Genomic DNA, 27,924 nt, shown 5'->3' on the forward strand with positions numbered 1-27,924 from the left:
GGACCGGTTAAGAGAGAGTCTGCTGTGTAATATTACAGGTTTACTTAGTATCAAAATCCTTTGTGAGCGATTCAACGTGAAATGTATTATTTAGTTAGTTGTTAGAAAACATTTCGGAGACTTACCGTTCGGTGGTTGGCTGTTCGGGAAGTCTAAAGGCGAGTCCTTCTGGGCAGCCGGTCCGCCCGGACTCAACGACGAGATATGCGAATGAGAAACCGGCGTGCCCGGATTGCTGTGGTTTAACCTTGTCGTTGATACCGCTGTTGAGTTGCCAACTGTCGGATTCGGTGAATCCTGGCTGGTCGGACTCTGTCCAGGTAGGTGGTTTGTTCTCTGATTGCTAAGTTGAAACTGCCTATTGCAGTCTGCCGGTGAATTTAGCGCTGAACTCGCGCGGGGCGACGGTAACGATAAATTACTAGTGGGATTGTTCGGCGACGAAGGATTTGGACTTTGTATTGCGATCGGTACGCTCGCAGATCGGGTTGCTTGATGATATGGCGGTGGTGGTCCTTGACTCCGGGGAACTCCGACCATGCCAGCTCCTCGTAATGACACTCCTGTACCGGGACTTCCTACGCTGCCCTGTAACACGTGCAAAAGTCAAAGCTTGAAGACAGTACCGGAAACTTTGAGTTCCACGAACTTCCAATCTATAGCAGCAGTTTCCAACCTTTACGATAGTTTTATATTTTTAATAGATATAATAATACAGACACGTTTTAAAAACTGTTAAGGAAGTAGACTCTCGTTTCCAGGATTGGCTATATTCATAAAGTTGCGACAGCTACGTGCTGTCGAATAATGCACATTACGCCTCGTAAACCTAAAAATAGGACTTTCGAGGACGATCGCGGCCTAGATTGATCTTTTATCTAGCGCTTTCGACGACTGAAAAATCCCATCGCATGCAACCGCACCCTTGCAATCCTAGAAACGAGCCTACCCCCTTAAGTTTTATTCATCCGTAGATATTATGGTATGAAAATTAACGTCTCCCAGGTTGGAAACTTCCAGTCTATTCTAGATTATTCTACCTTGGTTTTCCCATCGAGAAATTGGTGCTGTAACTTATGCCAGTCCATGCTCGGGGGACACTGCGACGATACAACTGGAGGAACGTTCGTCGGCGGACACGACGACACTGTTGTTCCTTGCGTTGTATCTAATGTGTTGGTAGGTTCTTCTTTGTGTTCAGGAAACAGTATCATTTCCATTTTCCTTATGGTTGCTAATTGAACTTCTCTATGTTGCCTTTGCTGCGGGGTTAAATTTTCATCTGGAACTTTAACACCCTGCAGGGATGGTTGCAAGCTTCCTGGACCTGGACTGGTATTGCCCCCCAATAAATTGGGACTGTGCCCCATCGTCGTACTATTAGAAGGTTGCGGATTTGCTACGATAGAAAATATATTATCAATTAAACACAGATCGATCATATTTAATTCCCGGGACTTTCCGACCGTCGCAATTAAACGCATAATTACCTGTGTTACCAGGTGAATTTGGTACAAGGCAAGGCACGTCTATATTCGCATCGTCCAATGATGGTTCGGAATTACCAAGAGAATTCCCACCATTCAAGTTCCTCAGATTGGGTTGTTCGTTCCAAAATGGTGGAGCATTAGGATCGAGAGCTGGTAGATCTGGAGGCTGTTCTGTCGGAAAGGTATTGTTGGTACCCCCTTGATGACCCTTCTGTTTCATCATGGCAAAATTATTCAACCACTGTGCAGGATTTTGACGAAATTGGTTCACTTTGTTCGGGTGTTTCTAAAACGATAACATCGAACATTAATCTCTACGCGTCTATCGACACAACAAAAACAAGTTGTTCGTTCTTAGACCCACCTCTAGATACTTTTTAGTGCCTGGTTGCGCACAATGATAAGCAATAATTGACGGGTATTGCCCTTGCAATACTGCATCCGCACCCTTGTTCGCTAACGTCGTAGAAAATACAAAAATTTGACTTTGTTGCTGCATGTATTGAGCTTCGCCGCTTCCTGTATTAGTCCCCATTTGCTTTCCAAGAACATTACTAACTAACGGTTGAATTCCATCCGCGGTAATCACATTACCACTACAATCTACAAATAAGAGAAAAACATAGTACAGTTATGCAAGAAGTAACACGATAAACCCAGATGTGGAGGAAAAGTAAAAATCCATCGCGTACCAGGTAAATCATCCGTGGGATTGTTATGATCCCCTTCTTGCTTCACCGAGTTCAATATTGGTTGATTGGCGTTGTTGTTTTGATTCTCCCCCGACAGCGTGTTCTCTCCGTTGGTAGGATCCAGACAAGGATCCCTCGGGCATTCGGCGGTATCCTCTCCGGTTGTGTCATCGTTGTTGGCTCCGCTACCTTCTTCCTTGATCTTAACCGGATCGGTATCGGGCTCCTCTTTGACTACAGTGGTGGACACGCAACTCGGTTCGCTCGGTTTCTTTTCTGTTTTCATGTTTGGAGGCTATTGGGAGAACTATTCTGTCAGACAGTGGTCAGCTGTGAAAAAATCAGACGCATGGCCACTATGGTCCGCTTCGCGCGGATCTAACGACGCACACGAACCAGTTGATTGAGGTTAACAACGAGAAGGATCGTCTCGACCGGTAGCCGTGGTGCGAGCGAATCCTCACAGAACGGTGCACGATACCCTTCTCGTCGAAGTCATGTCCGTCCGGATCTGTTAGTTCCCGTGCAAACGTTCTGGCGGCCGTCGCTTCCGCTTGTTCTCAGTCATTTAATCCGGGCCAACTGCGGAATCGGATTCCTACGCATGGAGGAATCTCGGTTGTCAGCGGGCGACTGATACAGGAACACAAATACAGCCAAGAGCAACACACCACGGTGGTAACACGATGAAAAATATTCGAAATGTCAGCCTCGTCTTCGCGGCGAGCACATAGCGCGCCTCCGGCTCTAATGTCGCTGGTAACACCACGTTGTAGCCGCGTAAGACGTGTCCAAAACATAGAACGGGGGCCAATGCACGCTGCACTCAGATTTCCTTGCCGTTCGCGAGCATTGTTCTCCAACTTTATTTGTCACTTCATGGTCGCTTTGATTATTTATTTCTTTTACGCACGGCTGCCAACCACCCGTCGAAAGTTAGACATCGTTTTAACGCGCCTCGGACCGACAAGGACCAACTTATACGCGGCCACCAACGATAAACAAGGAACGAACTAAGAGCGCACCCAGCCGTACTTGACTCGTTCACTCGTTCCCTTACACTCGATCGCCCGCAGGGTTACTATTTTGGTCCTTTCTTTGCTTGTATTTTCACCATTCTTTCGCACCTTTATCGCGGGTATCTGCGTGCCGAGCGCATACCTTTGTCTGTTCCGCGGCCAACACCGACTTCGAATTTCACGCCGATATCTCCCTAGGTGAGGGGCCAGCTCGTTTATTTTGCCCACGGAATCAAAACTTTCGGAAATTAAATTTGGAATACAGGAGAGGACAGGGACGAACCTATTGGCGCTAGTGCCACACGGGTTCCTTTTCACTTTCGTTACTTTTTATCGTACACCGCCAACACGCCGAACAGACACCGTTCCGTATATGGTTATATTTTCGAGGCGGTATTTTTCAAATTCCTAATCGATTCAGAATGATTTCAATGTAAGAAAAAAATCGGAATTTCGGGGAAATATAGAGTACGAGAAAGTTGATTCTACATACGTTTCTTGCGGTCGAACGCGCCGAGTTATGCATGCAAACTCGTGATGAACGCGTCGTTGGCATTGGCCACAAGAATATGACCAGGAGAAAACCGAGAACCTTTTGAAAACTTTGGAGTTGGGAATTCTACCGTCCGTCTCGTTCCAAATGAAAACAAAATTTCTCGTTTAAAACACGAATCAGATTTTTTTTATTGAACTCTATAAATTCGTCGTACTTATTAAATACGATAGAAAAATACCATAGGTAAATATGACACTCGACAACGTGTATTTATCGTATCGACTAATTTTTCGAACTTGTTGCTCTGATTGTTCTTTAAAATGTGTTTTGTAATTATACTGTACACTATAAAATTAACCTACAATTTGTTCGATAAGATCTATCGAACAAATGTATCATTAATTAGACTGCAGATCTTTATGCAAAACAGAAATGTTCTTCAAAAATTGATTTTATCCCCTAATGATTTTCTAATCTTTTACTGTTCTAGCCCAACCAATTTTTTCATAAATACATAAAGATCCGCAGTCTGCATAATTATAATCATGAAAGAATTACTACGATATTTTCTATTACACAGGTTAAACAAACTGGTTGAGAAATGTCACAGCTAGAACTAGATCCTCAATTTACCCAAGGTTTACATCTTTTACATTCCACCAATAAAGACTCGGCGGAACAACTGCGAGTACTTTTAGACGAGGCGATTAAACAAAAATATGGACCGTCGAAAATGTTATCCAATGTGCTGCACAAAAAGGTAATTTGGATATCAGTAAAATTGATCGCTCTACATCGGATGAGAAGACGAATCCTCCCAGACCAAGCGATCGATATTTACTAAAATATTGTACTTACAGATTTAGTTCTGATATCAGGGTACTCGTCAAGCATAGAAGATTTCATTTACGTAAAACGAATATCCAGTACTCGATCCCTCTGTATGCGCTAATAACGATTCCTGTTACTCGAACCGTCAATCTTACATTTCTCGGTTTTCAGTATATGATGGAGGAACCGGTGCTGAGTGACCATAGCAGCAGCAGCAGCAGTAAAAAGAGCAAGAGCTCTTCTTCTAAGCACTCTAGTAAATCCAGTAAAAACAGTTCACCTGTGAATCTTCCGACGAGAGACACCCCACCTGATATTATACAAACCGACAACACCTTGGCGTTAGAAATATTAGAGGACGATCTTACTTGCGTCATTTGTAAAGGAATGGACGTAGGAGCTAGGAACAGACTCGTCGAGTGTCTGGAGTGTCATTCCTTGTATCACCAAGAATGTCATGTTCCGCATATTCTGGACTCTCAAATAGATGTTCCAGGCCTGGTGTGGTATTGTTCGAACTGCTCGAAAGCTCAGGTGTGTGTATTCACTCGCATTATAATTTATTATTTTCTTTCTATCTATACTCCCGTCCATAAGTCGCCAGACACTTATTCAAATTTGGATGCAGAATGGTACTAATTTTTTCGAATGTAGAGAACATGTAAATCAAAAATCTGACCAAAATATCCTATATTTTCTACAATTATTCTTAATAATTATTCAAAATAAAAATTTTCTATCTGATTTGCAACCACCTTGAGTGAAATAGAAATTTATTTTCTTTCTGAATATTAATATAACAGTGTTTTTAAATTCTTCTAATGTTTTCACTGTGTCGAATTACACCTACCCAATTTTCCTAATCAAAATGAAACAGTAAAATCAAGCTGGAAGCTTTATGGACGGGAGTGTATGGTTGTTTACGTTCATCCATCGAAAACCTAGGAAATATTTTCGAACGATAATGTATGTTCTCGTTTTTCTTGGTAGATCTCTAAAGAAAGGAGTTCACCAAAAACAGTGATAGAAAACAAATCTAAAGAACAGAAGAAATCGAATTCAAGTAAGCTTCATCCGCGAGCTAATCGCAAATAAATCCGTTCCATCTTGAATCAGTTTTTCCTTTTTCCGAGTAGGTGGTGGAAATAAAGTGACACCTAATATCCATATAATAAGCGCAGACAGGAGATTAAAAGACATGATGAAGAAAGCAAAGCAAGATAAACGAAGTACAAGTAATAGTCAAAGTTCAAAGAACTCCTCGTCCAGTTTGCCAGCGTTATCGTCGAGCAAATCTCAGGAGAAATCTCTATTATACAAAATCAAATCGGGTGTAGAATGAAATTCTTCCGTGTAAGATTATCTTGAGAATATTTTATAATATAGAAGAGAAGAAATCTAAATGAATGTTATAATACGAATCTTTTTACGAGACGACTATAAGCGATCAACCGATTGAAAAGAGTTGGTAGGAATGTACAATGAACGTCGGAAACATAGTCAACGAAAAACGAAAGATCGCTTGATGCCAAAGAGCACATGAATAATTTTTCAACGAAGAATATCAATTTTATATATCCAGCCACCACCGCCGCCGCCGCCGAGAAATGTGAGGACCGCGATGCGTGATTTGTTATTTATATAGTTTTTAAAGCTAGAAGAATAGAATTTTTGGTATAGATGTATGTTCGACTTAAATACAAATATAGTTCACATGGAAGAATGCTTTTTAACAACCATCGTGATCGGTCACAGGTATTTCAAGGATCAGATTCATTTATAATACCAATATATTTTTGCAATTTTCCAAATGCTTATTTGTTTGTCCCTACGTCCCATTGAAAATTTGGCAAGAGTCATTTCGTTCTCAAGTGTCGCTTAAAACCTACTTATATGCGAGATGGGGGGCTGAGTAATATTTACAAAGGGGTTGTTGTTGCATTTCGCACGCGCGCATACATCAATTAAATTCACATTCACGCGAATACGGGTAAAGCAGTAGACGCACGCTTCCGTTAGAAACGATTTGATAAACCCTTCGAGAAAATGATCTCGTGTAAACGCGGTAAATGTAAATCTTTCGAATGATTATTAATCGTATCACTGATAATTACAGACTCCTATAACGAGAATGAAGATATAAATAATTATGTACGAGTTCCTTCCCTGTGTGGACGTCAAGCAAACAAGTTATTAAAGGGCATCGAAGGGTTTATCACATCCTTGTCCTTTAGTTCTACATACTCGTACACACATTACGTGTAGGGCTACGTAACGAGAAAAAGATACACTCGAGATTCGCGGGGTTAAAGACGTTCCCCGCACTATATGTATATTATTTTGTTCATACAGTTCGCTCCCGGACACGAATACACTTAAGTCTATTCTTCCAGGACGCAAAGATCATCCCCCCATCGTTTCCGAAGCCTTAACAAAGAATAATTTTTAACTCGACGCAACGCGCCCGGGTGTCCGTCTACACTACGAAGCATGACGTACTAATTCGACTTGTAAACCGCTGAAACATCCCTTCAATGTAATTACAATACAATACATACGTTGAATGCAGAATTGACAAGCTTTTCAGATGGATGGAGTCGACTGTCGAGCGTATACGAAATACATCGGGAAATTCTATTACGTTATCGCGGCATCGCCACGCTCGAACTAATTAACAAAATAAACTTTCTTTTATTTTCCTTAATGACGCACGATCCAAGAAAAATTATCGTCTCGACGATCGTAATCGAATTCGTTCCCTTTCTTCTGTTTTTCCGAGTCTCAATACTGGAACAAACGCAGCAGAATTTCGTCGAAATTTGTATGTGCATACACGCGTTCAAAAATACAGCCTGTTGCCCTCGGCCTTCCATCGGATTACGCTCAAACGTACGATACACTAACGTGCACCGTACATTATAGAATATTTTTGCGTGAACCTCTGAAACGAACAGATATTATCTTTTTTCTTTTTTAAAAATGTGCCACGCACGCTTGTCAGAAATGTTCCGATTTTCTATATAAATAACGAGACATATACATATATAAATATGCGCGCACGTAGGCGTACGTCAATCTGCGCTATAAACAATCACAACAGTATAAATGAACAATTTCCTCGCGGGCAAATCACATATGCCCAACTTTCTTTTCTGTCGATTCGTATTTTTATCCGACGCGACGTGAACGATTAAAACTTCTAGCTAGCGCGTTTTCCTATTGTTCAAATCATTTCCGAGTGTCGTTCGGTAATAGAAAAATATTACATTAATATGGCAAAGCCGATGGACTTTTGGAAACGTTCGTTTTGGAATGTACATGTATCGTTTACACAATCTCGGGGTTTGCGGTACGTTTCTTTAAATATATACACATACAATTAGCTAAAGATATGTAAACAATTAAAACGTAATCGGAGAACGTAGAAAGTTCGGCATCGAATCGACGGCACTTTTTAAAATCACTGTAACGAAACGAGTTAATTTATATATTTAAAAACGATTTCTTATAAACTTCGTGGGCGGTAAAATCGTGACAACTTAATTAATGGCGGAATTAAAAGAAAAAAAAAAGAAAAAAAACTTTAATACAGTTTACAACTAAACTGTGTATAATATGTATAAAGGATACATTATTTGCACAGTATACTTTAATTTAACATAAATAATTGCGTCGCGAGATCGCGATTATCAGACTTATAGAAACAAGTACGTTTTTCACTTCAAATGAATATGATAAAAGTCGTTTTACAGATTATAATCTCATTCAATGTAGGAAGACTATCCCAAAAAGGTATACATAACAATCGAAAGGAAATACAAGTTTCGTGTGAACTATTTTACAGATATATATATATACGATAAAAAAGAAAGTCAGAAGGTCTGCTGCGTGAACAATGTCTTCTAATATTTTGGAAAGACAAGTATCTTCTCGATCGTTTTAAAATTCCTATATACTTGGTATGAATTGTACTCTACACATAAAGTAGAAGAAGAATATACTTGATGCTTTTATAAATATAGTCCATGTTTGTCGGTCGGTACCACTATACACTCATTTTTTACACGAGAGCCGCATAGTTCGCTTGCTCTCTTCTCACAGATACACGGCTGCGTAAGAAATAATAATCTTTACTCGAAGAATGACTAATTAGATTCGGGCTAGGCAGCTCACTTTTCCTTTTCATCCTCTTATAAATGTGAATCAATGATATATATACACGGAGCGCGTTTTCTCGTATCGAGAAAGCTCGATCCCCGCGTATCGTACATTCCGTTAAATTACAAAAGAAAAATTATCGCTATATAATTCTCTATAAATCGAATCAAGTGTACAAATAAAAAATATGTTCAACAAATAAGAATATCTTGCAAAATAATTCCCCGTTACTTACAGTACGCCTATTTCATATATTCAATATACAAGAGAGTCGAGATTTAACCGTCTCATGACGAGTCATTACTTTAAATACATATAAAAAACGTTTAGAATATAATAAAATCGAAATGATAACAGAATAAATACGCGCAGTCGTCGTGAATTTATAGTTTAGTGTCAGACACGTTTGATCGACCACCGGGTTCTGTTCATTCTGTTATCATTCCTCCGTTGTTCGCGACACGATTTTCCGTAAAAAGCTCACCGGAAAAAGATTACAACGTATAGAAAAATTAAATTATTACACGGTTCCTAACAGTTGATTCTGTCCGTTCGACTGAGATTACTTGAATAGAGAAAAGCAGAGAACAAGTACGGGAATATGCGCGCAGTCTTCATATGCAATATTCGTGCATACTTTTTAAGATAAAAAGAAAAGCTGGAAGAAACAAAAAAAACTTGATACGCTAAATCACATAGGACAGATTGACGTACAATATTCTCTCCGTAAGATATAAATAAATACAATACACGTAATAGAGACACATAGGTTGGCGGTCAGAAAACGGGGAAACCTGGGGCCCTGTTAGAGTAGTTGAGAGATTACGCGAAACGAACATTAATTAAGTACAAACAAGTGTGAGCGTGTCCCCAGTCTTCCTAGACCTACGCTGGCAGAACATTGTTGAACGATACTTTTCTCTGCGACTTAATCGAACGGTTAAGTTGTTTCACATCTTTTTCTTTTTAATTTAATAGAGTTTAAAAATAGTTCGTCGAAGCGCATGGAGAAACTTGGCAGTACGCGGTGGGCAGTGAATTCAATCGTTAATAAACGTTTCATAGTTTCGCTTGGAATATTTAGATTACGCGGGACCATGGCCCCCGTACAAAATGCAACACTGTAGCAAATCAGACAGTCTTATGCGAATACTAAATAATGGAGACACAATTCCAAGAAATACTGTTCGTCGTTGTTTCGATCTATTAATGTTTGTTTTCTTTTTCGATGCGTTCTCGACCTGTGGTATCCACATCCACCGAGCAAAAGATTAAAACGAACAAAACGTCGTTTTGCTTTTCTTTTCAATAATTCCAATTTCGAACGATCGAAGAAAAAGGTCTAGCGATTCCCTTGTCGACGTAGCATTTTTGTTCGTCTATTAACGAGTTCTATGGCTAACAATATACGTCGATTAACCAATGCGGTGGTGTGTACGTACATGGATAATAATACAACATAGCGATGACAGTAATAGCTACAATAAGTATGATCCATAAAAAAGAAGTCGTAAAAAATTACCGTGTGGTCCACACGATGCCCTTAAAAATCATAGCAACAATCGTACTTAGGTAGCGTAAACGTGTAAAGTAATCAGAGAGAGACCGAGAGACGAACAATTGTTGTACCAAAAACGAAAAGTGATTCTTTTACGTAATAAACTTACGTAGATAGGCCAAGAGTAGTTAGAACTATTCTCTCTCTCTCCCTCTCTCTCTCTTCCTTTCTTTCTCTCATTCTCTCTCTCTCTCTCTCTCTCTCGCTCGCGCGCTCACTCGCAATTCTTAATTCTTCAATTCTTTTCTCTGTTTTAATATTACTTTAATTACCTCTTACTTTAATATTATCTCTTATTCTCTTTGAAAGGGGTCTCCGCTTCCCTTCAAACTTATAATACATATATAGACCCTCTCTAACTAGCTCACTACAATCCGTGGAGGTGTACGTTGCGTGATCTTTGCTTTTTATATATGTATATACATATACATATTTTCCTTATATGTATATATATATATAATATATAACATATTCATAATTATATATATATATATATATATATATATATATATATATATATATCGTAATGAAGATAGTAGGCATAGCCACTCGTGCTCGGATCACAGACTACTCGCTGCCGTACTCCCTCTGTACAGACAGTCTGGTGGACACTATGGCTTTCTCACTTACTTTTACACACGTTATTTCTTTTTCCTCTTTCCCCTCTTAATTACGTTACGTTATCTGTTCCGTATTTAACGTATACACGTATAGACATTCGGCCAACAAGAAGTCGAAAGTGTTGAGAGTCTTGTGTTCCTCTCACGAACCCTTTCTAATAAGTATATTTCGCACGGGCTTGCAATCTCGAATCCTTAAACGTGTACGCGATCAATACTTAGACGCATCATCGATGAAACGTAATACAAACGTTCCTCCGACGTTACAATAAATAATCGAACGTGTACTGTTCTCGATCCTTTTGCGATTCAATGGAAATATATGTATATATATAAAATGCATATATACATACACAGAATATATATATATATAAATGTACATATATATATATATATATATATATTTTGTATACGTATATACATGTATACTATATATACATAAATAAATGTAATATACAATACTAATTAAAAAAAACAGATCGAGTTTAAGGGTTAGAGTCCGCGTTGTTTCACCGTTCGCTAATATCTGTACGTGTGCACGAGCGTATTTCGATACGGCCACGACCATAAAGACGCAAACTACTACACCAGGACTAATTTTATCCTGCAGAACTATCGCCTGACTAGCCTTAACGAAATCGCACGTATTTACGGCATTGTTATTCACACGACGTGTAAGATTTGTACATATGTAACGAGGTGTATCTGATGCATATGAAGTGGAGGCACTAGTCAGTGTTTTTGGAGAGATTGACGGGTCCTGGGATGGCAATGAGCAGGTTGTGTCAGCAGGCACTGGTCTCTTCTCCTTCCAGTGTGCACGCCACGTTCTCTAGCCTATGGGCTAGGTGTAATTTGCGACAGCCAGCGTCTGTCTCCAAGGCCTCTAGGATCTGTAACAAACAAAATCCAGCCTATGTTAACGCGTTCCCCTAAGAGCATTTGTACCGCTGCTTATCTCCGCTGTTAAAACATTACCGACCGGTGATTATTGCATAATTTTGAAAAATCTATGGTACATGGCTGAACACTTTTTACTGGAACGTTCAATAACAACAGCAATTTTCATTGTGAACTAACAAGTCACCCTCAATAAAGGGTGACTATTCTATACTCTAGTCATCTAGTAGCTTCATTCAAGATTGCAATGTAGAAGAAAATTTCTATGCTTTCTTTCGGTACAGCACAATTATTGAAAATCCTATTAATAGGTTTGCGGTAGGTAAAGTGTTAAAATGTTTCACTAAATGTAATGTATCGCACCGTCCAGAGCTGGGTAAAAGTTGAAAAGCCAACATTTACTTCAATGTTGAATAACTCGAATAAAAAAAATCGTACAATAATCAACAACCACACATTTTACACAGGAAAGATAGCCCTTCCAAACGATATTAACGCGATTTATCAAAAAAATTTGTTTCTCCCCGTGTGATGTTCCAAAGTTGCACAAAATTTTTGTTAACCGTCAATGTTGTCTTCATCTCGCTATAACTATGTAAAAAGCCAACATAGCAACAATTTGAAACAGAGCATCTGAAACTAGAGGTGTCAGGCTTTCAAACCATTGTTGAACGATATCGATACAGCAATTTTTGACAGAGTTATGATCACGTAAAGTGGGAGCAATTTTTCGGATTCGCAGAAGTGATTCCTTAATTCTTTTGAGGAGTGTATTAGTGACGTTATTGAGGGTGACTCGTTAGTTCACAATGAAAATTGCTGTTGCTATTGAAGGTTCCATTAAAAAGTGTTTAGCCATGTACAATAAATTTGTCAAAATTATACAATAATCACCGGTCGGTAATGTGTTAAAATGAGTCTGGGAACGAGTCTACTGATAGACTCGCTTCTAGGATTGCAAGGGTGCGGGATGCACCTTCTTATTTGTCTATAATGCAAAGATAGGACTTTTCAATAGTCACAAGCGCTAGATAAAAGATCAATCTAGGCCGCGATCGCCCTCAAAAGTACTATTTTTACGTTTATGGGGCGAAATTTGCATTATTTGACAACATGTAGCTGTCTGCGCTTTATGAAAATAGCTAGATGCGAAGCTTTATGCTTCCGAATAATGCAACTTATAAAATAGGACTTTTGAGGGCGATCGCAGCCTAGATTGATCTTTTATCTAGCGCTTTTGACTACTGGAAAACCTCATCTTTGCAATCCTGGAATCAAGAGTCTACTTCAGTCTACCCCTCAAGCAAAATAAAATCCAGGATATTGAATAGCATTTGAAATATTTGTTTCGCCAAGTAATGCCCACCTCTGGCCACCGTCTAGACTACCGTGAACACACTTACTTGTTCATAATACTTGCTGACGTAGATGTAAAGTTCTTTCAGCGCGGCGATCACATCGAATTCATTAGCATGCGACGCACTCAACTGTTGCATGGCACTAGACATCTCCTGATCGGTGATCTGCGGTAATCTTTGCACGTCCGTGTAGAAACGGCCCACTTTTTCTCGGTAGTGCGGTATGTCCTTCGCGAATAGCAATTTGTTGGACGGCGAGTCTTTACCTAGCCTGTGCTCCGACATCGAACACGAGTCCATGAATGTTTGCGCTATAACGGAGAGGCTCGAGTCGACCGTCGTCGATTTATTGATGTCGAACATGAAGTCCGGATTCTTAATAAAATTCACCCAAAATCTAAGCGGCAAACTGTTCGATTTCCATGCGTGCGGCACCTCGGGATCGACGATCCCGTGTTGTTTGGCAGCCTCGTCGAGTAGATCAAACAGCCATTTGACGGCACTGGGCAGCGCCTCGTTCGCGGACAATATCGTGTTCAGGAAATCGTCCACGAACTTCTGCACGGTGCCTTTCGTCGACAACAGTCTCGTCAAAAATATCTCCGGTATGGCTTTGTGTGTTCGTTCGGGGTGATGATGGTGTTTGCTACCGGTGAAACCCATTCCCGGCGGGTACTGGCTGTCCTCTATAGGCCTGACTAAGTGGTACAGTCGTTGATTGCCACCGTGGCCGCTCTCCACGTCGCCGTTCGCCGTGATGATCGGCGGCGAGTGCTGAGATTCGAAATACATACCGCTAACAGGATGATTGTACATTATAGGACTGATTAGATTGTGATTCGGTGTGGATGGAAGATGCGTGGACGAACAATGATTCGCGTGCCGGTGCAGATGATGGTGATGCGAGTGATGATGAACCGGTTGCTGTTGTTGATGATGATAATGCGACGGTTTACAATTGTGGCAGGGTGGTTTACAGGCGACCGAGAAACCGTCGTTCTGCCTCGGTATCAACGACATCACCGCCGACTCTTTCACGCCGTAGTGCGCCAGAGTGTTAATCTTCTTCCACTCTCCGCTGCACTTCGTCGTCAAATCCTCGTCCTGAAGAGTCAAGTGACCACCCCTGCCGTGTCTCCATTCCAGATCTACGTCGTGCACGGACGGCCTCAGTGAAAAAGGAGTATTCTTATAGAGAGCATCTAGGATCTTGGATTTCACTTGGTTTATAGTATCACAATCTAGGACCTTGCACTGTATCTTCTCGTCGAGATCGTCCTGGACCACGTGCAAGGTCACCACGCTGTGCTCGATTTGCTCGCGGAGCAGTCTCTCCTCCGACAAGGAGTATCTGGCGTCGTGTGTTATCACGTCGACGGGCCCTTTCTCGATCTGATGCTTGATCGCCTTGAAAAGTAAAAACAGCGAGGAGCCAGCGTAATCTTTCAGATAGTTGTACATACACAACGCCATCCAGTTGGTCAGCATCTTCTCCACCACGGACTCGGTTCTCCTGAGCATCAGCTGCGGGTGCTTCGTGTTCACGGCCTTCTCGATCAGTCTCAGCAAAAGGTTCATCAGTATATCGGTCGCGTATTCCATCTTCCCCATGAGAACCACCATCAGGAGAGACGCGACGTTCACTTTGTCCCTAATGTTGAAGTCTTTCTGTGCTTCCAGAGTCTCTATGAACGTTAACACGAAGTACTTGTTGTTTATAAGCTGCTCGAACTGGATCATAGCAGCGTCGTAATTTGTTCGAGAGACGTTGCTGCGAGACCTCGGGTCGTTCAATATGGGATGATGCGTGACACCGGGAAAAAATACTTTCATGATGTAGTTCTTGTGGTCCAGAGTCGGGATACCGGAGGATTCGAGATCGGCTGTTAAATCGGTCATGTCCGTTTGCAGTTCGGCGAACGCCTGTTTGCATTCCATCCGGACGTTACTCTCGAGCGTGTCCATCTGTATCTGTATCCTCTTGTACTCCCTCTCCGCCTGCGTGCTCTTCCTTCTATAAATGATCAACACCAGAACGAACAGAAACACAAGACTAAACGTGCCGGCTGCGATCCCAGCGATCGCTTCTGGCGGGATCGGATACGATTTGATTACTTCGTAACGAAGATGTCCAATAGGAAATCGCAGACTCTTCCCTACCCTGACGACGACCAACGGCAGACCGGTCTCGGTCTTGATTCCAAGCTCGTCCGTGTCGGCAGGTTGCTGATCAGGCGGTATACAGACTAATTGGGTGGACGCAAGCGAGGTCACGTTACAAGGCATCGTCCCCACCGTGACGTTCACGTCGGACTCGTCGCTGGCGAATATCAGGTTCTCTCCTTCGATGACCAACGTGTCGCCCTTGTACAATTTAATATTCCGCGGGAACGCGAGGAACTTCGGGTCCTCGACGTACAGCAACCGATTCCTCAGATTCTGGAAATGCTTGTCCAAGTCTCTCACGCTCTCCACGTTGTCCATGATGAACGCTATCCTCAGGGACAGTTGCGATTCTTTCAACTTCAACGACTGCACCGGTGCGCTCTGGCCAGTGCCAGCCGTTCGCTTGTTACGTCTCAGGGACATGAACCGTTTCGCTACGCTGGGACTCGGACATTCCATCTGGGTAGGATTCAGCACTGTGCAAACCGTTCTGTTGATCGGCAACAGCTCGTTGTCGAAGTAGACTTCCATCTCCGGTTTCTGTATGGTGTCCAAATTGGTGCCGTGTACGGTGATCATACGGCCACCCGAGGCGAAGCTCGTCAATGGCTTGATCTCCATGATGGTGGGGTCGTGGGTGTAATTGTAAGGATTGCCGATCAAAGTCCGATTCGCTCCGTCTATGCTCAACGTCAATCTTTCCACTCTTCTGACCCGATCGGATTTGCTGGTGACACAGGTCAGTCTGGTGCTGCTGGCTTGCGTCGCGTTCACGTGGCACGGCAGCTCGTCCAAGTAGGCCGATATGGTGCTTCCGATGTTCAAGTACATGCCGGTGATGGCGAGTTGCGTGCCACCGCTTTGCGGGCCGACGGATGGATAGACGCCGGACAGGTGTATGTCTTTGTAATTGAATAGAACAGCGCTCTCGGTGTAACCGGCATCATTGCCGACCACCACAGAGGCTGCGTCGGTAGCCTCGTGGCGTCCGGTGCGGCAAACTATGCGCACGGATACTTCGTAGTCGACCAGAGCGCAAGGCGTGTTGCCGATGTGTATCTTCCCCTCCACGTCGCTCTCTTTCAGACCCAAATTGCTGCCCTCGATCGTCACCAACGTTCCACCCTCGATCGGTCCGCTGAGCGGCTTTATCATGTCTATCCTCGGCTTCGGGCACTCGGTGAACGGCGAATGGAGGCACGAATCACTGTACATGCAACTGTTACTGCACCACGTGCATTCGAAACGGGTGTCCCTGGTCACGCAGAGGGAACAGTCTGCGTGTTCGCGATGCGAACCCAACACTTCACATTTGTAGAGCTTAATGGTGGTCTTGTCGACGTGGTGATTTGTGTTCCAGACGACCGTCACCTCCGCTTCGTATTCACCGGTGACCGCCTCGTACGAATAAACAGTGTTGTCGCAAACTATAAAGCGACTGCTGTCGACACGGGCCGGGACTTTCATGTTGGCGCCCTCGATAGTGACGATGCATTGGAAACCGCTGTGACCGACTTGAGGATGAGGCAAATTCTCCACCTCGAGAACTATCTCTTTAGCCACGCTGTTCGGTAACATCAACGGCTCCTTCCGTTGGACGAATCTTGGACAATACTGCACACCGTGCGCAGCCAGATGAGCCTGATTCTGGAAACGTAAATATTTGTTTACGTATATAAATTGTTTTTACATGTTGTTACGTATTCGCATAACGAGTACTCACATTCTCGCCTGAAATAATACCCTGGCAGCTTGTATTGTGCGTACACTTGTTATCGTACACGCACCAGCTGCAGGGCCACTGAGATTTCACGCATTCGGTGCACACCGTGTGCCTCGAGCAGTCGAAGAAGGCGAAATTCCGTGATACAAAGTCTTTGTTCGTCTCGCTGGAACGCACGGAGAGCGGTACCAGTACATGATCGGCTCCTTCCGGTATATTAGGTCTCTCCCCGACAGGCGGCGTGGGACACGACAATCCAAAAACTGTCATTAACGCGTCGATCGGCTCCGCGTTACCAAACACGCACTTATAATTAGCGCCTGACGGTAACTCGGGCAACGTCCTGATAGTCAAATGAACTGTAGTCATTTGATTGATAGGCATACGATCTGGGAGAACTTGCTCGAAATCGATGCACTGTTGACCTGTGCCTAGAGACAGCCACCTTGGACTACTGTGGCTCGCCTTTTGACAATCTCCTCTGACCGTGCACCTACGAAGCACAAGTTGACATTGTAACGCGAGAAGCAAAGAAACTGATAAGTAGACCGCGAATCTATATGCATTTTAATAGAGGGGAATTTCATCTTTCCAATTTCACTAGAAATGCACAAAGATCCGCAGTCTACTGATAAGTCAGCTTTTTAAGAGAAACAATGAAGTACCTTTTCTCTAGAGAACACCAGCCGCAATAAGGGTCCTTCGCATCGAGACAGCTGCTACAATTGGTGTAGCTGCTGCAATGCTCTACTTGTACTTTTGAGATTTTCGAACTGGATAGAATGTAAATGTGCTCCCCGTCCGGCGAGATTAAACTGTCCGGCATGATTCTGTTGCCCTTGTCGATCACGATGCTCTCGTATACGAACGCCTCGGTTCCGGAGAGTAAAACTTTCTTAAGAACGCCCTCGTTCGTTCCCAGAAACGCTACGGTGTGGCTTTCCGTGTTGGCTATTGTTACGGAGGTGATAAACTCGTCGGGAAAATGTAAGATCGCCTGGCCTACGATCGGCGACGATCCAGAGATTTTCAAGCCCACTTCGCAGAAGTTCAGAATGTTGCCTGTTGTCTGAAATCGAAACGAAACGAATCGGGAAATTAGCAAGAGGATAGAAAAACTAGATGGATATTACGAGCGAGAAACAATATGTTATTACATTTTTACTTACTCCTGCTGTAGGACACTTTCCATCCTGTATGGGACCACTGACATAGCCCATGTTTCTGTATTTAATGCTACCATTGAAACACATGTGAATATTTTCGTTGAATTTCATCTCGATATCTTGCAGACTGTACACGCAAATTGCCGAACGAGATAGCGGCTCGTTAGTTATGCTTCTGCTCGGTGAAAACACAGAGACGAAGATAGGGTCGCCGACGGATATTCCCAGTTGCATGGCTATATCGCTTCCAGCCGGTGCAACTTTCGCGTCTTGTACTAAATTATAATAGTGCTGTTTTCCGTCTCCCAAGTCGACGGTGCACTCGAGCGTCACTTCCGTGTAACTGTCGTAATTTGGATCGCTGATACAACTTCGAGCCAATCTCGAGATGTAGCCCCTTTCCTCTTCTTCGGGAAGAAAAGATTTCTTTTGCACCAATACAAAATACGCGTAGTCGCTCGCATTGAAACCGTACACATATTTCACCAGGAAATGATCTCGGTATTTTACATCGATATATATTATTGACTGCTTATTAAACGTATATTCAGCGAACTCTAGATTGTGCAGATTTCTACTAGAAATGGCGGGCACGTCGTGCCTGTAGTCCCCCCGATTAGTAAACGTAGTGCCGACATACAGAATATTTGTTTGACCCCATGCGTTGTATCTCTCAGGTCCGATGAAAGCGTACGTAGACGATGTTTCATCGTTCGCTGCTACGCTATGGGGAATGAACTCTGGCTTAAGGGATATGTTAGACATTTTGTACTTTTCGCAAGCACCTTGAAGAAGAGAACCACAAGCGATTAACGTTTGTGATTCGATGTCGGCGATTAATAGTTTGTTCACATTGTCCATTAGAGACGTTGTTATGTCTCTGGAAGGGCAGCCTGTCGCATGACACTGAGGATTATCCAGTCTTGGTCCTAAAAAAGATACAACAAACATCGATTATTTCTCCGCAACTTTTCTACAGGTGTTAAAGTAACCGTAGAACAATAGTTTACCTGTAGAAACATATTCTTCCAGTCTCAAATTAGAATCTAACTGTAATAGTCTGTTAATGGCGCCTGCGTACAGTCTTCCCGTAGCAGGGTCTATAGTAAGATGATTAAATCGGAGGGCACCTTCTCTCGTTGCATTCGGATCTAACGGATAAAATCCGTATCGTTGGCCATCTCCCGTAGGAAATTGTGCTATCACATGTAGAGATCTGTTTTCTTGTACAGGTGGAACGGTACTTGTAGGTGTGTCTATGGCTGCGGTTACCAATACTATCAGAAACCATGTGGCAATAGACATGGATGAAAAGGATAATCGACACGACTGCAGTAGCAGCTTAGGAGATGATGGTACCATAGGCGAAGTCGAAAATGATACAAATCCCAAGAATCTCATGATGCGTGGACAGTAGTTGACAAAGCACATGCGCACACACCGTGCGTGTGCGTTTGTGCGTGTACAAGTCTAGGGTAGGAAGCGTAGAAGGTATAATAAGGTTGCGAGTCCCACTGGTAGAGAGCCAGTATTACTGCAAAACTACCAGGTGCGTATGTATCCAGGCACGGTCATGATGCTCATTGCCTGGTACCCCTGAAACATTCCAAACGGAATCGTATTTGGTAAACAAACATAAAATTACTTTTGAATATATCAAATAAAACGAATTCGAACACTGCTCTCTCTTACTATTCGTACGGTTTACTTTCCTATAGCTCTGAACCACATTAAATGATAAAAATGTTTCTACGACTAATTTTTTTATCTGTCATACCAATGTCAAGATAAAACGGATGCGCTCGACGCAATAAAAGAGTCATCGTTCTATGAATCATATTTAAAGGAGTAAACACCAGAAATACCATTTTTCAATCAAGTGCTTCCATGAATGAATCTTGTAGAAATTACGTTGCAATGTTTACATATGTGGTGACATTCATAATTACACAATATCTTTAGAGGAAGCATAGAAAATTCATTAAAGACAAAGTTTCTGAACAGTATTAACAACATCTCTGAATAAATCAAAGCAACATTAATAGTATGGTTCTGAATGGCTGGAAATGAATATCATTGTATACTATATGTCAATGTAACGAAATCCGAGACGAGATCGAATTAAAACGACTTGAATAATTTATTTAAAGTTGAAATGTTGCTTTTCCGCGAAAAAAAATCGAAATCGAGAGAGAATGTATTTTTGTTATCGACACGATATAAGCTTGACGAAAGATGGGAATGCCGAAATACTAATTAAGAATACCACGGATGCTTATGTACCGAGCGCGTATCCGTGTTATTTTCTAATAACAACAACAAAAAAAAAGATGCAGTACATGCGTGGTGAAAACACGAACGAGCCAGGATAAATCCGCAGGGAAACTATGCAAAAACATAAATAACGTTGTCCACTGACCGATTTCGGTATTAAAACATCCTGACGACGATGTCAGGGTAGGACAGATGGCTCCACACTTTTCGAGTAACACCGTTGCACACACCGCCCTTCATTAGTGTGAGCAGCATAGCTGCACTTGACAGCTAAGACCAGTGTCTTCGCACAAAGGCAAGGATATTCTGCTCCCTGTCGATAATCGGCTAACAATAACGCGCATACAAGCGAATTAGTCGAGTTTCTCGATTAAAACACGCGAATAAATCGTATACGAGAACGCATTAGGCTAGGATATAATCATTGCGAGCAAGCGAGCGGTCGGTTAAAAAGAAAAAGAATTACCTCCGGGATGAAAAAAGCTCGCAGCTTCGATTCGTTCGTTCTGATATGATCATCGGTCAGCCCGTGCAGCTCTCGTCAGTTTTCACGACGAACCCACATATACGTTCCTTTCATGAAATAATACATGAAACACTGTTAACACCCCTCGATTTCGTCGCTTTAGCGATCGGCGTTTTTCATGAAAAGGCCAAAGCGTACAACACGACCGCACGATGGAATGTTCGTACGCGAGGGTCGCTACGACACATCGCGGATATGCACCATGTCCTTGATACAAGGCCCGATACAAGTCCTCGGACTTGACGAAATACCGAGCACAGAGATTCACTGGAACCTCCTATCGTTTCCTTGGGTAACATATAAAGCTGTGCAAATACTGTCCGCCGCTTTACAACAACACTACTAAACAGAGAAGATCGGAATGAGCCGCCATTAAAATTCGACCGACAGCGCGACAGGCTGCACGAGTTTAGAGCAAGTTGGGGGCCGTGGCTACGGCATGCGCCGCTTGTTCATTATCTCTCTCTCTCTCTCTCCTTCTCGCTAGCTCGCTCTATCCTACTCTCCTTTTCCCTCTCTCGCTTGTTCGTTCAGCCGCGCTCTCGTCGCGCTTTTCCCACGGTTCAGTGTCTCTTCTTGGCTAGTTCCATCACTCTCTCCTCTCGACTTTCCTTTTCTTTTCTTTCTCCCTGGTACACGAACCCTCTGCAGCGCTCTCCCGCGGACAAACGCTCGAACTTTCTCTTGAATGGATAAAAGCCTGTATACGATTTGTTTTACTATTGAAATTTTCGTCGAGAGATGAACGATCGTTCACCATATGCTCGAAGTTTTTCTCTTGAACGAGCCAGCGAGATAGAAATGAACAACGAGTCTACCGTGCAGAGAATATATGCGTTGAATTTTGTAGGAAGAAAATATGCTACAATATAAATCTTTATTTAGCAAAATGGCCACCATCGCACCAACTTGAAACCGCTCGAAATTTGAAAAAAGGAACACGATGAACGTGTGTCGCGACAGAAATTTCTGATTTTTGATTGAACAGAAAAAGAATTCTAAACTCTTATTTACCCTGCCTATAATGGCACGGTGCTGTGCTATATTTTAACATATATATTATAATAATAATATATCTCACAATGAAATTTGACTCATAACTTTATTGGGTACAGCACCTCATATTTTCTTTTTTTTTCTTCTATAGGTAGCTTTCAGTGACGCCCAATTTCTCATCACGCCTCAAAACGAAAGGCTTCGATGTAAGATGGTACACATTTCTCAATGCTCTTCCTCTCTTTTGTACTCACATTCGTTTACATACTACACAAATAAAAACCTTTTCTATCTTTCTTTCGTAAGTCGACTGGTTAAGTAGTCAAGTCCAAAGTGACTCGAACGGTCACAATTTATTACTGTAAATATCATGTTATTTACACATATACCTAAGCTTCGAACAGCTTTATAACGTTTTGTGTTGTGTGTTTTTCTTTTCTTCATATGGAGAGGGTTGTGAATTTTGTTTCATTTGGCTGTAGGTATCGTTCATTTTACATGTAACAAATACAATAGATAACTAATGTAGCGAGTCATAGAACATGATGATTGACGTATAACGTAACTATAATAAGACTGGATTCATACTATCGTCCCTCTCAACGTGTCTCGTTCGCGCTCTCTTAAATTCGTTATACAATATATAGGTAAAGCTGTGTATCAGTGTGTCTAATATATACTTAAATGTTAAATTTCTTACAGACCGGTTACATCTTTCAAAGGAAAAATCTCTATATAGTTCTATATAAGCCAAACTTAGCATACCTAAGTAGACACTTTTAATATCAGAGATGTGTTCTTTCATTTTCTTTTGTTTGTTTCTTACGTCTTCTTCTTCTTCGGATAGAAATACACGCTTTAAAAAGTCTCTTATGTTTTACCGTAAGACAAGCGACGACTTGTCGGTTACAAGGAAGGCTTCTCCTAACACCGTATAAAAATTATAAAACAGAAAGAATGTTTAAAATTTACCACCTAACAAGTTATTATACACGTGTTCTCGAGAGTCGGTGCTATGGCCAGCCTCCTTAGGCCTTCGATATACGACATCAAAATTAAAATCAAGGCGGACGCCTCAACTTCTTCTTGCGTAGAAGATGGAATTATATATTTCATTTCGAGTCCGGGACTATTCTGGTTTTTCACACGGATTTAAGCAGCATCAAACTGTCATCGTAAAGTGAATATATCTTTTTGATATTACATTCTGCTGGTCCGCTTGAAGTCTTTCATCCATATTTTCTTTTTTTAAAATTGTTAATCTAGTATTGATCAAATTCACGATTATTAACAAGTCCATGAACATCCAGCCTCGTTCTTGTTACTGTTTATCTGTCAAACTAGCCCCTGGATACTAGTTATAGACAAACTGATTTGTTACAAGTACAAAAAAAGGATCGTGATCTATAGTATTCATATCATGCGACATTTTTTTTCCTGTATGTTTGCGTCAACGTACCAATATGCAAGAGCGCATACAAACGCTCACGTTTCTTTTATTTATATAAATTACGTATCTCATTTTGCAAGGGTGTACCTTGACGCGACGAAACTTCCTCTGTACAACCATAAATACCTGAAAAAACACTAGACTCCTTTTTTTCTGTTGCCTAGATATAACTTTCCCGCATTCCTGATAGTACGAATAATGTTTTGCGTCGAGGGTATTGTATTATGCGTTAACGTTTTCACTGATGCAAAAATGTTGATAGTAATATTTGTTTTTTTTTTAGTAATAGTGGTAATTTTATCTGTGGTAGTAGTACTTGATGGTGGTGGTAATGGTGGGATAGTGTGTGAATGGCGAACGAAACCACCTATCCTAATGAGGGGAAGTCGTTCTCATCGTCTACTTTCGGAGCATTCTGACGTCTTCGAGGCGACCTCTGCTCGACTTGTGGTGGCTGGAAAATTAAATTTAAAAAAAAAACAAAGCAAGAAATACATTATTATTATATTATTGACAATTGTACTAGTAAATACGATAAAATTGGTGAAAATACTTACAGGACCGCGTGTATCTCCGTCGCGAGGAGGACCACCGCGATTTCCACCAAATCCACGACCATTGGCACCACGTTCTCCACCACGGCCACCTCGTCCTTTTCCACGTCCGCCGGCACCGCGTCGGGAATCACTGAATTGAATCTCGATACCTAATACACGTTTCTGTCTTCCAACCCGCTGAGGATATTCCGCCGCAGCATCGTACTCCTCTTCGTCATCATCGTCGTCCTCGCCGCCTTCCTTTTTCTTCTGGAGCGCGTACATTTTCTTCCATTGAGTCATATCCTCGCCCTCTCCGGCTTTGCGCAAATTGTATTGAGGCTTTGCTCTAGTATTGCGCAGAGCTTTCCATTCGTCCAATGTCAATTCGCGAGATTCCTCTTCGGCAGGCTTTTCCTCAGTTGTGTCCGTGTTTGTTGCATCCCCTTCTTTTGTTTCCGGTGATGCTTGGGGAGTAGTTTCTCCTTCGGGTTTTTCGGTAGGCCATTCCTGACTTTCTTGGTTCAAACTTTCTCTAAGAATTTCCAGGAAAGAGAATGCGTAATTAATTTTCACGATATCTTCGAGAAGTCGGAAGAAAAAAACTATTGTCGTGTAACTTACTCAATTTCGTCGTTGTGGGTACCCCAGTTATGGCTACCAGCACCATCTTTTTTGTCCACTGGTTTAATCCCGCTGTTCACACAAATACGCAGGCGATTAATTAAATGTGTTATAGATTGTATTGTTCGGGAATGATTTGTGAAATATTCATTACGTTTTATCAGAGCCTGATTGACGATCAAATTCACGTTTCCCGCGGTTATCGTATCCTCCACGGCCACCACGTGGTCCACCGCGTCCGCGGCTCAACCCACGCATTCCACCTCGCCCCCTGCGCTCTCCGTAGTCTGCACGTTGAGTATCATTCGAATTTCTGAATTCTCGTGTTTCACGGCCCTCGCTAATAAATTCCAATATTATACATATGCGTCTACACGTGTATATACTACAAATATAATACGCGACAGCTTGTTTCATTGTAATACAAACCCAGGAGGTCCACGTCTCAGTTCTCCTTGAGGACGGGGCGTTCGTTCTCCCTCTTCGCGATTACGTCTGTTGTAACGTTCTTCCCTGTTATCTCCGGAGAACTTGACATTGCGATCTCCTCCACTGGGTCTTACTTGTGGCGGCTTTTTCTCTGCTAATAAAATTATTCAAATATTTAAGAATAAAAATTCTTCCGCTGTGATAGTAAAATACACCGTTGTACAAAATTTGCGTTCCAGAATATAGGTAACATAAAGATAAACGTTTTGTTATCGAAAAGTTTTTATACATTACAGATAATGCTTGTTAATTTTTTTCTCTTTTTTTAGTATAATTAAAAATGATACTTGTATATAAATTTGTCTGTTTTATATAAAGCAGATCCGGCGTGTATTAACATAATTCAAAAGCGGTATATCGATTATATGTAAGAAAAATATTAATAGAACTACCGACTCGGTGCTGCGATATATAAACACTTTTTTCTGAGTAATACATATCTTCGCGAAATGTTAACGTCGCGCTACTCGATCGATCATTAACATAAAGTTTCCATAATAAATCGCGGAATTGTAAGAAAATTATTCACCGAATAGCACGTGGGGTCACCATTAGAAAATTCTATTTTTACGATACAAAATGAACCCCGCACTATGCGGCATGAGAAATTGTTGATGATTTGCAATAAATATGAAGATTGGAGGGACAATTTCTGTGGAAATACATTCACGGCCGGGTAATATCGCGAATTCAACAGGGAAATCGAAGGAAATCAATGTCCGAGGATGAGAAAAATCAGTCGAAGCGCGACGAAATATCAAAAGCACATGGACCCACGAGGGACCAAAGCGACGGCCATAATACCGCGCACGAGGCAACGATCCTAACGAAAAATTACTAACCTTGATCTTTCTTTGGATCTTGAATCTTCGACACTGGTTGCTGCGTTTCCTTAATCACGCGGCTTTTTTGCGTTTTGTTGCCGGTAGTAGGCTTTGGCGCGTCCGGCTGCTTACTCTTATTCTCCTTCTCCGAAAGCTTCTCCTTTTTCTTAGCTTCCTTCTCTTGTTCCCGTTGCTGCACTATCTCGTGCAGATCCGCATCGTCGGCCAACAACGGTACCAAGAACTTGTTGGTAACGTTAATGCTGTACATGGACTCCATGATGTCTTTTATCCTCTCTTCGTCGAGGATCACGCGAAAATTTCACGGCTACTCTTGAGCCCTTGTGTAACAGAGACATTCAATATTTCAATATGGCCGAGTCCGGAGATAGTTCACCACGAGGTCTGCGCTCAGGGAGGGACCGCATAATTGTCTTGCACCCAGCGCGCCATCCCCCCACCAATATTATTCCCAATAACAATTTTAGAGAGTTTCGAGGCGAAAAACTGCGTCTAAATTCGAGTTTTTAATTTTCGTTCTGTAATCTTTTTAAAATACCACTCGTCCGCCGATTAACCAGCGGAATTTCTGCGGACGTAGTTCTCAAAGGAACCGGCATTATTTCCATGAATTACTTAACGCACGAACGAATAGATTTTCTTATCGTTCACGCATTATCTTAATGTTCTGCAATAATGTTAATGCAGCAATCGTACGCTAATTTCGATGTACTTCTTATTATACAACATTTGTAAGGGTAGTAAAAATTAACAGACTTCAACATTAATTTGCAAAATTCTATGTAGCCCGCGAATCGTGTGTACAATTTCGCACACTTCTTCGTACCGCGAAAAAATATATTTGAAATTACTTTCCTACAACTTTTTCACGCGCGTCACGCGGTTAAATTGTTCGTTAAAAATATAAATTAGCACTCTCGGACATTTGCATTTCGTTAGTACAAAATTCTGCATGTGTTGCACTATATGAAAAAAAGTGCGTAGATCTTCTCCACGTTCTGTAAGTTTTTGAACGATATACCGGTAATAATTAAACATAAAAGCGTCGTCGATAATCGCTTATAAATATAACATAATTTTACTTCTGCATCGTTCGTGAAGCTCATTACGAATCAGCCCATCGAAACAATCGTTATGCCGCGTTCTCATGTGCGCGAAACACCAATTTCAAACTTCGCGAACATGTGATGAACAAATAATTGATTAATTACGAGCTCGCCAATTGAAAACGATACACATATATTTTACAATTAACTTCGAAACGATCGAAAATATTAGAATACAACGTGAACGTTTTCTAACTTTCCCGAGCGAAGCTAACCGAAAGATATCGAGATTCTCAGCTGAAAATTTACCAATTTATTAATCCATAAATAACAATAAAGAAACAATTTCGAATCTGTTTGTATAAAAATGAAATACATTCTGTTGTACATGGATGTACTCTTATATATTATAGATCCGGCACAGGTATAGTATTTGTATAGGTAAGCAAAGCCGATGAGAATCCTATGAGAATCCAGTGAAGAAAAGATCAGTGAAAATGTGACGTCACAAGATGATTCCTAAGATAATTTCAAAATGTCTAGTACGGCATGCGGCATACCGACGCTGTAAATGTGATTTATACGTAAAAAACATTCTGTAATCTGCATAAAATGCGAAAGTCAGAATCAAATATCGATTCCTAAATAATACATGCTGCATTGTAATATAAAACCATAAAACATACAGAATAAACATTATTTGTATTTGAAATATATTCTATATATTGATTAGTTCATGATAAAATGCCAAATTCTTTGAAATTACGCTGTCCATTCTTTCCGTGTACTGTGTATATATACATCTTTGGAAAATGAGACGTCACAAATTCAGTTCATCTTTTCTTCAAGGAAAATTCACAGAAAATTATCTGTGCCGGGTCTATAGGTTTATATGATCATTTTTTTAAAGTGAACTTCACGCAGCGCAAGTTCCTTTAACCGGGAGCTCGTGATTGGTGGA

General features: G+C 41.6%; 4 protein-coding genes across 12 annotated transcripts in view; 1 reads left to right on the plus strand and 3 right to left on the minus strand.

The window, feature by feature from the left end:
- The window catches only part of Lgs (BCL9 domain-containing protein legless), a 6,392-nt gene extending 3,823 nt beyond the window's left edge, over nt 1-2,569 (minus strand). For both annotated transcript variants that reach the window (XM_076438525.1, XM_076438524.1), the window contains exons 1-5: nt 2,183-2,569; nt 1,855-2,093; nt 1,491-1,776; nt 1,041-1,399; nt 126-588 (exon numbers count right to left, since the gene is read on the minus strand). In XM_076438525.1, coding sequence (XP_076294640.1) covers nt 126-588; nt 1,041-1,399; nt 1,491-1,776; nt 1,855-2,093; nt 2,183-2,468 — 1,633 coding nt within the window. In that variant the 5' untranslated portion in view covers nt 2,469-2,569. The remainder of the gene's footprint in view (nt 1-125; nt 589-1,040; nt 1,400-1,490; nt 1,777-1,854; nt 2,094-2,182) is intronic.
- A 153-nt stretch (nt 2,570-2,722) lies between these two features.
- On the plus strand, nt 2,723-6,251 carry LOC143215919 (integrator complex subunit 12). 4 transcript variants are annotated; one of them, XM_076438531.1, is made up of 5 exons: nt 2,723-2,860; nt 4,278-4,457; nt 4,700-5,062; nt 5,519-5,591; nt 5,665-6,251. In XM_076438531.1, exons 2-5 carry the CDS (start codon nt 4,299-4,301, stop codon nt 5,868-5,870), a joined length of 801 nt encoding a protein of 266 aa, XP_076294646.1. In that variant the 5' UTR covers nt 2,723-2,860; nt 4,278-4,298; the 3' UTR covers nt 5,871-6,251. The 4 variants fall into 4 exon arrangements, with proteins under 4 accessions (XP_076294646.1, XP_076294645.1, XP_076294644.1 ...); XM_076438530.1 differs by lacking the exon at nt 2,723-2,860 and adding an exon at nt 3,265-3,399; XM_076438529.1 differs by lacking the exon at nt 2,723-2,860 and adding an exon at nt 3,599-3,940.
- Nucleotides 6,252-6,300: 49 nt separating this feature from the next.
- On the minus strand, nt 6,301-21,908 carry Plexb (plexin B). 4 transcript variants are annotated; one of them, XM_076438521.1, is made up of 8 exons: nt 20,918-21,908; nt 20,597-20,764; nt 19,188-19,773; nt 18,169-19,106; nt 17,677-18,080; nt 17,012-17,504; nt 13,168-16,935; nt 6,301-11,757 (listed from the first exon to the last, which is right to left on the minus strand). In XM_076438521.1, the coding sequence occupies exons 3-8, from the start codon at nt 19,606-19,608 to the stop codon at nt 11,650-11,652; spliced, it is 6,132 nt and encodes a 2,043-aa protein (XP_076294636.1). In that variant the 5' UTR covers nt 19,609-19,773; nt 20,597-20,764; nt 20,918-21,908; the 3' UTR covers nt 6,301-11,649. The 4 variants fall into 4 exon arrangements, with proteins under 4 accessions (XP_076294636.1, XP_076294638.1, XP_076294635.1 ...); XM_076438523.1 differs by having other exon boundaries at nt 18,181-19,106; nt 20,597-20,778; XM_076438520.1 differs by having other exon boundaries at nt 20,597-20,778.
- A 152-nt stretch (nt 21,909-22,060) lies between these two features.
- LOC143215917 (uncharacterized) lies at nt 22,061-26,313 on the minus strand. Of its 2 annotated transcripts, none has more exons than XM_076438527.1 (6): nt 25,915-26,313; nt 25,013-25,163; nt 24,738-24,923; nt 24,584-24,655; nt 23,981-24,494; nt 22,061-23,877 (listed from the first exon to the last, which is right to left on the minus strand). In XM_076438527.1, the coding sequence occupies exons 1-6, from the start codon at nt 26,174-26,176 to the stop codon at nt 23,791-23,793; spliced, it is 1,272 nt and encodes a 423-aa protein (XP_076294642.1). In that variant the 5' UTR covers nt 26,177-26,313; the 3' UTR covers nt 22,061-23,790. The 2 variants fall into 2 exon arrangements, with proteins under 2 accessions (XP_076294642.1, XP_076294641.1); XM_076438526.1 differs by having other exon boundaries at nt 25,013-25,166; nt 25,915-26,311.
- Between the last annotated feature and the right edge of the window lie 1,611 nt (nt 26,314-27,924).

This window comes from Lasioglossum baleicum, chromosome 14 (genome assembly GCF_051020765.1).
Source record: "Lasioglossum baleicum chromosome 14, iyLasBale1, whole genome shotgun sequence".
NCBI classification, from domain to species: domain Eukaryota; kingdom Metazoa; phylum Arthropoda; class Insecta; order Hymenoptera; family Halictidae; genus Lasioglossum; species Lasioglossum baleicum.